Source organism: Diabrotica virgifera, chromosome 7 (genome assembly GCF_917563875.1).
Source record: "Diabrotica virgifera virgifera chromosome 7, PGI_DIABVI_V3a".
Taxonomy (NCBI): domain Eukaryota; kingdom Metazoa; phylum Arthropoda; class Insecta; order Coleoptera; family Chrysomelidae; genus Diabrotica; species Diabrotica virgifera.
Genome location: NC_065449.1, coordinates 169,843,253 through 169,855,071, shown reverse-complemented (window position 1 = coordinate 169,855,071; position 11,819 = coordinate 169,843,253). Strand labels below are relative to the sequence as shown.

General features: G+C 35.0%; 1 protein-coding gene across 1 annotated transcript; it reads right to left on the bottom strand.

Annotated features, from left to right (window-relative positions):
- Positions 1 to 8,529: 8,529 nt before the first annotated feature.
- LOC126888668 (uncharacterized) lies at positions 8,530 to 9,792 on the bottom strand. The gene has a single exon (XM_050657030.1). It carries the CDS (start codon positions 9,790 to 9,792, stop codon positions 8,530 to 8,532), a length of 1,263 nt encoding a protein of 420 aa, XP_050512987.1.
- Positions 9,793 to 11,819: the final 2,027 nt, after the last annotated feature.

Below are 11,819 nucleotides of genomic sequence, written 5' to 3'. Positions count from 1 at the left end.
TATAAAATGGAATAATAAAATGGAAAAATAGGAAACACTTACATTAAAATGTAGAATTTCAACATTTCTGCATATAGGATTCGACGATTTTGTTCTTCTCCCAGGTCTCGTTGAACTACTGCTTAAAATCTACTGCCTCTAGGGTTCGACGATTCTTGTTCTCTCCCCAGGTCTTGGTTATACCTTGTCTAAAGCTGATCTTGGACACTTTCACAAAAAGTTCGGTTTTCCGGTAAATCGTTAAAACGAAAAACTACTCGCGATATCGTTCGATTTTTGTAACGTAATTTTGCGACGTAATTCCCGAAAAATCCTACTGACTGCGCCAGTGAAGTTTCTAAGTCCAAAAACAACGTTTTTAAAAAAAGAACTTTATTGACAAGGGACTACTTACTACAGTTAAATGCAAAATAAGAGTGACGCTATACAATGCAAAAAGTTTATTTATAAGCTCGGTGACGCCGAGGTGTGGTCGAGGTGAAGCTTGCTGACGCTATCCTTTTATTATTGGTGATTTAGCAGTTCTGGTTTCTTAACTTACATATTGCAATAATATACAATTTAACCCAACCATTTCAACTTTTAAAAAATTTCCCAGACTCTTTCAAATGGGATTTAAAAAAAATAATATCAACATAAATATTTTACTTAAAAATAAATTGGATAATGCAATTTATCTTTTATTTTTACTACCATCAAAAAAAATTTATCATGTATTTCTTTTAACACGTTTGTATATTTGTATAATAGGTACATTTTAACTCATTTAATATTTCCTGTATGGGTGTATCGTTTTAAAAACATACGGAAATCCTTGGAGATTCGTATTCGTTATCGGTAATTCGATATTCATAGTCAAAACATTATTTTTGGTAATCAGAAAAAGTCATTCACCCACTTTCAATGTCAAGAATCAAGTGTGAAAAATAGATTATGTTTGCGTCTACTTCAACCAGATCACTTCTTATGTAAATATTATGATTACAAATACCTTTTCAACGAAATATTATAATAAAACTTAATTGTTTCTGGCTGATGTGAGTTGGCACTTTCAGTTTGCTTCTGTATTTATAAAATAAAATTTGAATTATAGTTTTGTTTGGAGTAATTACTTGAGAATAATAATTATGATTGGGATCCAAAATAATACCTAACCTAATTCTAATCACCGTAAAAACCTAATAAGCGGTTTTTACTTTAAAAAGAAAAAACCGGTTATAACCGGGACAAAAAAACAACCGGTAAAACCGGTTATTGCGAAGTAAAAAAACCGGTTTTAGGTTAAACCCGGTAGGTTTTTCCCATCCCTAAGCAGGAGTTTTATGTTTGTGAAACCCCTCTGACAATAAAACACCTTCTAGTGGAGTGCCCGTTACACAGTTCAAGAGTTCAATTCGGAATCCCGGATGATTTGAAAATACTATTCTCAAAGTGCGCTTCCAAAGTGATCCTTCAATACTTAAAAGCAATAAACCGTTTATATAAAATTTAATTGTAGTATTCTATAGGTATTATTATTGTTAATGAAACTATCATTTTCGCTAATAGCCATACAGGTTGATGCGAGTTTGCAAATAAAAAAAAAGACAATCGCTTATAGTTTCGTGTGAAAACCGTTCACATAATTATCAAACTAAATATTCAAATTTTTTTTAAAGATGAACTGGGCCATATTTGCCTCCAGTATCTTACAATCCCAAAATTTAATTTACAAATCTGTTCTGCAATATAAGTCGGTGTATGGTTTCTTAAATAAATAATCCTGGATGCAACAAGAAAGCTATTTGCTAGCACGCTGTAACATGCAATTAATATTCCCCAAGACATATCATACTTCTAACAAGATTTCAGCACGTGTTTTAGGTAACTCGTTAGCTTTAGAACCTTAAAGTATTAATAAAATCACTGCTTAACCGAAACACATGCTCTGAGTAATTTAAATCCAGTGTATCTGTAACTAAAGCTGACTTCACAGCCACCAAACTACATAATAGTCCGGGCTGTGGGTGCAAAAAGATCGATTCCAGGATATTTTATAATTCAGCAATTTTTGAAACCAGCTATCAGACGATGTAAAGGGCGATGTCAGAAGTAACTTATAGTCTTGCCCTAGACAAGATATAGTCCTGTCGCCAGGGGGGGTACAACGGCCTCCTTTATTTAGATGGACTTACCCAAGTTTTTTTCATGTATTTTGACCCGTAGAATACGAATTTTTTGGGTAACAGTTGATCCGGAAGTCGATAAGATTGTTATTGACCAAGAACTTGAGGAATTACATAACAGAGATTTCTCGCAAAACAAAACATTTTTTTTTTTGTATTTTTTGGGTCATTCTAAGTAAAAAATGTTCTAACAAGTTTTCCCGTAGGATGCTCAGTTTTCGAGATAAACGCGGTTGAACTTTCAAAAAATCGAAAAACTGCAATTTTTAAACCCGAATAACTTTTGCTTAAAAAATAAAATAGCAATTCTGCTTAGCGCCTTTGAAAGTTCAAGTCAAATTATATCGGTTTTGATTATTTGCATTGCTAAAAATTTATTGTCTTATTGTTAAACAAAGCTACAAACACCTAGTGCGTGAGTGATGTTTTCTATGATTTCTCATTTAAAATCGAACGAGTAGGTAGAATAGGTACTAGTGCAATCGAGGCTATTTATTTCTACGTAGCATGCGTTAAAACGCATGTAAAGGCACGGGAAACACTATGTGTTTATAGCTTTGTTAAACAACAAAAAAATAAATTTTTAGCAATGCAAATAACTAAAACCGATATAATTTGACTTATACTTTTAAATGCGGTAAGCAGACTGGCTATTTTATTTTTTAATCAAAAGTTATTCGGGTTCAAAAATTGCAATTTTTCGATTTTTTGAAAGTTCAACCGCGGTTATCTCGAAAACTAGCCATCCTACGAAAAAAATTGTAGAAACATGTTTTGTTTAGAATGACCCAAAAAATACCAAAAAATGTTTAGTTTTGCGAGAGATCGCGGTTATGTAATTCCTCAAGTTCTTGGTCAATAACAATCTTATCGACATCCGGATCAACTGTTACCCAAAAAATTCGTATTCTACGGGTCAAAATACATGAAAAAACTTGGGTAAGTCCATCTGAATAAAGGAGGCCGTTGTACCCCCCCTGGCGACAGGACTAATATTATAAATTATGTTTGCAATTGAAACATTTTCAGTTTAAATCCTGATTAAAATAAAAATATTACTAATAGAATAGATAGTGCAATTGCAAAAACGACTATTATCTACTCTATGTCATATTATGTATCAGTTTTTAGTTTGTGAAAACTGTCATTATATGTAGTTAGCAGTGCATGAAGGGTTTAAAGTGTGCGTGAAGTAAAAATGTATTTTAAATGGGATTTACCTTTTGCACTGTTTTTTGGCACACTTTCATCTAATCAAATATCCTTAACTTTCGCGTTGTCATGGTGATGACATAATGAGCAATAAATTACAACAACAGTTTTGACAGTTTTGTGGTTTGAAAGAAGTTAGAATTTTTAAATGTCGAAGTTCTAAAAATTGTAGAATAGAAATGAATTCCAGTGAAGAAAAGTTACAGTTTTTTTATTTGTTTATTGTAGATAAAATATTGTATGCAACTGTGCGTGAAGTATTTTTTGCGAACTTACGCGATGTATAGCACTCGCTCCGCTGTCGCTCGTGCTCTAAACATCGCGTGCGTTCGCAAAAAGCATACTTCACGATTTGTTTCATAAATAAGTATTCTGAACCTTTCGCGGGCTGTTTTGCAATAACAAATTAATGAAATTAAACTTACAATAGCTCAAATTGTAGTTTTTACTTTATCGTACTATATACGTAGTATAGTATAATAAAGTTATAGGATCGTGCAAAAAATTTTTTTTTAGATTTTACTTTTTTTTGACGTTTTGAGTCCCCCTGAGTCTAAAAAGCAAATAAAAAAAACATGTCGGAAGTATGTACGTACGTATGTCGCCACCGCCCAGCAAAAACTACCGTACCGATTTTGATGAAATTTGGTATGAGTAAGTTTAAGAGAATTTTGTCGAGAAACTAAGCTTTTAAAAAAATCCTCTCAAAGGGGGGCCGAAATAGGGGGGTTATTTAGGGCCCATTTTTGCAAATTTTTACCGAAATGAATGAAATTTAACTCACAGTAAGCTCATCGATAGGTAAATAAAAATACGGAATTTGACATTTCCAAATTCAAAATGGCGGCCAACATGGCCGACCGCCCACACGACACATTTCCCTACCTATCTAAAAACTTGTTTAAGGGCTATAGGAAGAAGATTATCGTTTTTCAGAAAATGTTACGGGTTGCCTATATTTAAGGGGTCAAAATTTGACATAAATTTGAACTAGATTTTCTCAAGAATGACTCCAAGGAATTTTTTTATTTTCTGATATGTTTTTGATATCCTATCGGTAAATTGAATGATATTAGTCAGATTCCTTAACTCCCCACAGGAGGGGAGTTATGACTTTTTTATTAAAAAATATTCGAGTGCCCGTAACTTCCTTCTTAATAGAAAATAAAATTTAAAGTTTTGCAGACATATATGGCACTTTATTATCTATTATCGCCATAAATTTTACCAAAAATATGGCTTCCGATTGAACCGGAAATGAATAAGAAATCTTAATTTTTTTAGATACACCCTGTATGTTTTTACATATTTTGAAAGAATGTAAAATTACCTTTCCAATGACATAAAATTAATTGCTATAACTCAAAAACTCGAAGAGTTACTGTAAATAGAAATTTTGCTATAATCTTATGTGTGTCCTCTCTCACGCGATCATAGCAGAGCATTATTGTAGGGCAGTCAATGAGGGTATTTGGCTCCGAATTCCATCCTACTACATTGATGTACTTGATATTTTCACAGTAAGTAGGGAATAGCTCAAGAAACAAAATATACCCTATATACTAGGGCGCTTTAATCTTGGGGCGGTTCCCACTTCTTCAAGGGGGTGGAAAATTTGTTAATCAAAATAAGCACGGAAGTGGCTAAAGAACCTGTTTCTAAGCAAAAACTGGTCTATACTTTTTTTTGAGAACTCAATACTTTTTGAGATATGCGTAGTTAAATATTGGCCATTTTCATTGAAAAATGACACCTTTTCGGACGGCTTTTTTGTAAATACCTTAAAAACTATACATCGAACTAAAACCACTATATAAAACATTTTTTAGATTATACATAATAAAGAGATTCGTTCCTTCGTAAATGTTCTATTTATAATACAAAAAGAGATATGGTAGGTGAAAATAGTTTGTTTTTTGGTGCATGCTCAAATTGGTGTATTCAACTTGAAATAACAGAGGAACGGTAGGTTTTAGGTGTATAATGCTACCAACACCTTTTGTAGTGTTCGAAAAGGCCTTTAAAACGAGCACCGTTAAATGTCGGTTACATACAAACTAAGCGAGATATGGTGCAAAAAAATATATGACTAATGTACTTTAAGGAAAAATGAAAAGTATAATACACATTTAACTCCCCATCCACCATCATTTAGATGCATTGTTTTTCTTTTGCAATACCTTTTAATATAGTGTTATTTCTACTTTCAAAAAGTTGAACGGGTTTAAAATAAATGGTTTTTGTAAAAACTGTGATCAAATTATAGAAGGAATTTTTAAATTTTCTTAAAAATCTTCCTTTTTCTTCATGTAATTCGAAAATAAAAATATTTTACCCCTGAGCAGTGGTGGGAACCGCCCCCATGATAAAAGCGTCATAGTATATAGGATAGACTTTGAATTAAGAGCAATCTCTTTGAATTAGGAGATTGGGCTACTCCCAAAATTTCATTAAAATACATGCAGTAGTATAGAATTCGGAGATAATATCTTGTTCTTAATCTCACTCATTAACTGGCGTAATCGAAATAGAATGAAATGCAAATATTGTAAACTATTAATTTCTCAGAAAAATGAATTAATTTGAAATGAAAATATGACTATAATATTCTATTAATTTATGCAATAATCTATACATCTGTAGTGTGTCCCCGAAATATGGCATCGAACATTTTCTCAAATGCAGGAATTAATGATGCGTAGAACCATAAAATACTTTCAAGTACAGAAGGTGTTTCTAAAATATCAAAATAACGAGTAATTTTGTTATTTTTATAGAATGCCAGTATCTAGTACCATAACGATAATAGATCGGTACGAGAAAGTTCTCGGGCGGCCCTTCCGTCCAGCGTTTTTTAATTTACTGTAATGTTTTATTTGAAAGTTTTTCTCTAAAATAAATATCCTAATATGCAGAATTAAAAATCGCAAAAAATATAAAAACGTTATAAATAAATAGGCACCCAAAATTAGATGTTAAATGTTAATCCCGGAGAACAGTAGTTCTCGCTAGTGCCAGTGGCGCACAACCCCCCTACATGCAACACACTATACACGAACTTTTCAATTTTCTAAATTTGACTGAATTGAAAATTTGACCAATAGTTCAGAGAAATAAGGAAAAAAATACCCTGTTGGTGACACAACCCCCTCCAGGCCGACAACAATTTTTTTGAGTAGTATGGACATATATGTATAATAATAACCTACCTATAGGTTTGCTGCAGCCGATTTTGATGATATACATAGTTATAAATGAAGATCAAAAAACGGTAAATTTTCGCTTTTTTCGTCGATTACCAAAAAGTGAAGCACTTTAAACAAATTTTAGAGTAAGAAACTCATAAACCATATAAAAACTTCAATATGGCGTTCACTGAATATGTCTATCCTTATTTGTTGCTTAGAAAATTGCAAAATAAGTCATACATTTTGAGTTTATATTAATGTTTATAACTTATTTAAAAATTAAGCTGGAACCTTCTTATAATACAAAATGCTGAGAATTCTGGTGTTTAAATTATACTCTAAATTTTGAAGCAATTGGTAAATTAATTTAAAATTTATTTAATTTGTTTATCCCAAATCATTTGTTTTTTTTGCAACAAGTAGATGATCTAAACGGGTGTCACTACAGATATAGGGAATTCTGTGTGTTAGAGAGAGAGGTATGTGATGTCACAGCTGATATAGGAAAGTATGTGTGTTAGAGAGAGAAACATGGTATCTCTGCTGCTATTGGTCCGATTTAAACGTACGACGGCTCGTTGGAATGGGCGGGAGATAACGAATACAAAAAAACATGGCGGCATAGTGTCAAAAGGGCGCTTTCCGATGTGACGACGTCCGATGGGGCGCGTTCCGATGTGACGGCGTTCTAGCGCTGATCGATCGGTGCGCGATACCAGATGTGCGATCGGTACCTTAATTTTTCGCGGAACGCGAAGCAGATGCGCGGTCGGTACCTTAAGTTTTTCGCGATCTCGTAGATACGAAGCGCGCGGTAATTTTGGAATTTAAATAAAACAACAACATAATGCAATTTTTTTATTAAAAGAACTTAAAAGGAACACAGCGGCGCAGCGGTGCGCGATACCAGATGTGCGATCGGTACCTTAATTTTTCGCGGAACGCGAAGCAGATGCGCGGTCGGTACCTTAAGTTTTTCGCGGATCTCGTAGATACGAAGCGCGCGGCTGGTAATTTTGGAATTTAAATAAAATAAAAAAACATAATGCAATTTTTTTATTAAAAGAACTTAAAAGGAACACAGCACGTCAACGCGTCACGTAAAAACGTCACATCAAAACGTCACGTAGGCTTGTGAAATGTCACGTGAAAACGTCACGTCAAAGCACGTCACGTAAAACGTCACGTCAAAGCACGTGAAAACGTCACGTCAAAGCACGTCACGTAAAACGTCACGTCAAAGCACGTCACGTAAAACGTCACGTCAAAGCACGTAAAAACGTCACGTCAAAACGTCACGTGGGCTCGTGAAATGTCGCGTAGGCCTTATTGTCATGGTTGAATCATCATGTAATATAAGACTTGATCAATAAATAAGGCGTTTAAATAAAAAACCCATAACTTTAAAAAATATTTATTTTGTACACAGAAAAATTACATTGGCATTATTTTATTGACAAACCAGTCACGCAGGCGATTCACATTTATTTCTGCACATGAAAATAATCCAGCGGCATGACATGGGGGGTTTGCAGTAAAACCAAGATTTCCAGCAGCACGAGGCGTACCATCGAACTTGCAAACATCAATAATATGAGGAAAAATTCCAAAAACGTGGCGTTTCTTATCCAAATATTCTGCTTTTTGTTTCCCTCGAACGTAGATACAGTCAGCTGTATATAACAACTCGGTTTGCAGTATCTTATTTATTTCAGATAGTTCAACTTCTCCATCAGAGTACCGGATGCCTAGCAGATTCTTCTCCACGTATGATGCGGTCTTCTTATCCACATTACTTAGCGCATTGAATGGTTTCGGAGGCAAAAAGATGTAATGACTTCGTTTATAAGCTATTTCAATGGAAAGTTCTTTAGGAACAAACCACCCATCCACAACGAATCCCTGAATATCTACGAATGCTATTCTCATGATGATTGCTCGTGTACTACTGACACCTCATGCATCTAATTTAGACTTTTTACAATTTCGGTGAGAGGGAAGTACTCCATTACACAGTCGTGAATAATAATACAATAGGCCTTGGTATTGTCGGGAAAACCGTTATTCGCTTCAATATCGAGTTTTACGTCAACGGTGGATGCTTTCATGCTTTCTTCTTGTTTCGAACAATCGATAACGAACAATGCACGATTCTTAAAAGCTGAGAAATCGAGTAGAGGTCGTTTTTGTTGGGAATGTATGTAGCTAGGATAAAATTCGGTATAGTTAAAATAGGCTTCATTGTAATCGGTTTTGCTAAAATCCAATTGCATTCTCTCGTTTGGCCAGTATTCTCCATTTAACGATAATCTAATACTTTGGATGTTGACATTGTCAAATAAAGTAGGATCAGCTGTAATCTTGTCGCGTTTGTTGGTTTGAAAGAAAACAATGACATAACGAGGTCTTTCAACTGATGTGCTAGTTTTAACAGCCCAAACTTCACGTCTGGCACCTCTCGTAATAGCAGGTAATTCATGTAATTCCCACTTTCTAAACGGAATAACTATAGGTTGATCTTGTTGAATAGATTTCATGAGTTCCAATTTAATATCATCATTGGGGAATATGTGCTTCACTCTAAGCTCAATATTGGTAATGTTAATCTTAGCGGTTGTAACAGTTGTAGTTTTGTCAGCGTTTTGTTTTTCTGTAATAACTATGCAATCGTTATCATTTCGAGCTCGAACTAGTCTTATTGTTTGACGACCACACGTAATCAATGGATAATCATTAAAAATGTTGAAAACATGCTTAAGAGGCATCTGTATGCTGAATGAATGATCTGCAGCGTTTAGAATTGGATCCTTAGGGTAATTCCATCCAGCCATAACCATATAATTAGAATCTTCTTGCGTATAACATGTCATGGCACGTACAGCACTTACGATGCCAGGATCCCGCACTGTTTCCATCTCCCTTGCGCTTTCGCTGTACGTACACGAATCGAAAAGGAAGGCACCCACATTATTTGCTAGTTTGACGCCACCATTTCCAGTTATTTCGAGTGATCCTTTAATGCATAACAAGGTTTCGCTCATTGCAAAAAACGAGTCAACTTGATTAATGCTAAATTCGACAATATCATTGCAGTTGAATGATTTGATGAATGGTGCATAAGTTCGGTATTCAGCCTTTCGAATCGATTCATCAAATATTGGCTTACGATAAATATCAAATATTGGAGGCATTGTGATGTTGTTTGAACGCGCTCTCTTTCCATACATTGTAGTCATTTTTTCAGTTTAAAACCCAACGTTTGTAAAAACAATTTGTTTGCGGACGTAAGATGTTGCTGCTTAGATGGTTGCACAACTAATGGTGTTCTGTAGGTAGATTGTTTAAGATATTGCTGCTGAGATGGTTGCACAACTAATGGCGTTCTCTGGGTAGATTGTTCTATTACTAATCCCATCTGCTTTTTGATCTAAGTTCCAGCACCAATGTGCTCTCTTCTCCTCTAAAGTTCACAGGTCGTCCTTCTTGATCGACAGCCAACACAGTGATATTGGTAATTTCACGCTGTGGCACAACAGGTAAATACAACAAATTGTGAGGGGTTTCGTCAATTGCGTACCCCGGATTTGATTGTATGACAAATTCGTAGAGCGTGTGAGCAGGTCTGTTACCGTCAAAGGCTCCGGTACTAATGTTGCATTCAAAGCGTATGCTAGATACTTTAATAATCCTAACAGGTAGATCTGAAGAATGTGTCTGTCTAGGATTTAGTATTACGGGAGAAAACCCTAATATTGTACCAAGACTGTCATTTGGTTGAAATGAAATTTTAAATTGACTGAAGATTTCGCACTGCAACGTATTGTGGTTAGGTTTTAGACTAAATATCATGTCAGGTTTAGATGTATTGGCAGCCCCCAATTTCTTTTGTATGTATTCCTCAATATCGATAATTTCATAACATCCATCAGGGAAATCAAAATGTTGCACTCGGTTATTGACATCGTAGTAATAAAACTTGCAATTTTCGATGTTTGGTATACTGTTGTAAGAATGGAAAAATCGAAGAGCTATTTCGTAATCTTTTTTCGGATCTAATACGATCGGTGTGGGAGGTTGAAACGAGAATATGTAATTGGTGCTGTTTACTCTCAACAACTGCGACATGATGACTGATTCAGGTCAATAGATTAATAGGTTTATATACAGTAAAAAAACGAAATTTATTCACATTTTTTTTATTTGTTCTAAAGCAAGTTTACATAAATGACAAGATGCTTGAGAACCGGGTGGGCCATCACAATGAGTCCTCCAATCAGGTCTGTTGTAATGCACGAAGCAGGGAAGTAGTATCTGCAGGTTAAATTCTTGTCGATATTCCCCAGGCAATTTATGCCATATATATAACAATTCTATAGGTTCTACAGTTCGTATAATATAATCTAGCGGTATTAATTTTAGTTCTTCTTCACTGAATCCTTCAAAACGTTTTTTGTGAAACATATGGTCCAGAAGCAGTTCCATGCCTTTAATATGCTCCATTATATAAAAACTTTAGGCATAAATGTCCACAAATGATTTGATTGTAGGTTTGATACTGATGGTTATTATAGAAAATTTTTGTATGTGTACCTAGATATTTAACAAGTTCTTTGGTCGGCTTCAAATTACCAAATGAATCGAAATACTCTACGTCGTTGTTTATCTTTCTATATGCTACCCAATGTGTTCCGCTGTGTGATGATGCATCTAGATTAACTATTGCGCATTCACGTTTTCGAGGACCGTGTCTAGGCAGAGTGTCATTCATGAAAACACCTCGAAAATGTGGGATTTTAAGTGTTTTCGCGTAATGCGCAATCTCTAAGTCGTACAGCGGACGATTGGGTAGCTTTATTGGAAGTTTTTTTTCAGATACAAACCGAATCCGCCTCTTGGTTTCTTACGCAAGTACAGACCTGAGCCGATGTGTTCCATCGCCTTATTATGACGCATATCCTCTTCCAATTTCTTTTGGGCGTTCTTTGCGTCAACCACAGTCTTCGCCACCCCTGCTGCACCACCGGCTAAAGCCCCCAATGCAGAAAGACCTGCAAATAGGGGTATGAGGGGTAGGAAACCTCCAGATTTTAGTGGCAACACTCGTGGAAGATCAACTGTTTTTCGTCCACCAAGTTTTTTAATTACCGATTTTGCTATTCGTACAGCTGTCAAAGCAGTATCTCTTAACGATGCTCCTCTCTTCATGGACTTTGCAATTTTAGGTACCACATCCCGATTGAAAGAATAACGTCCC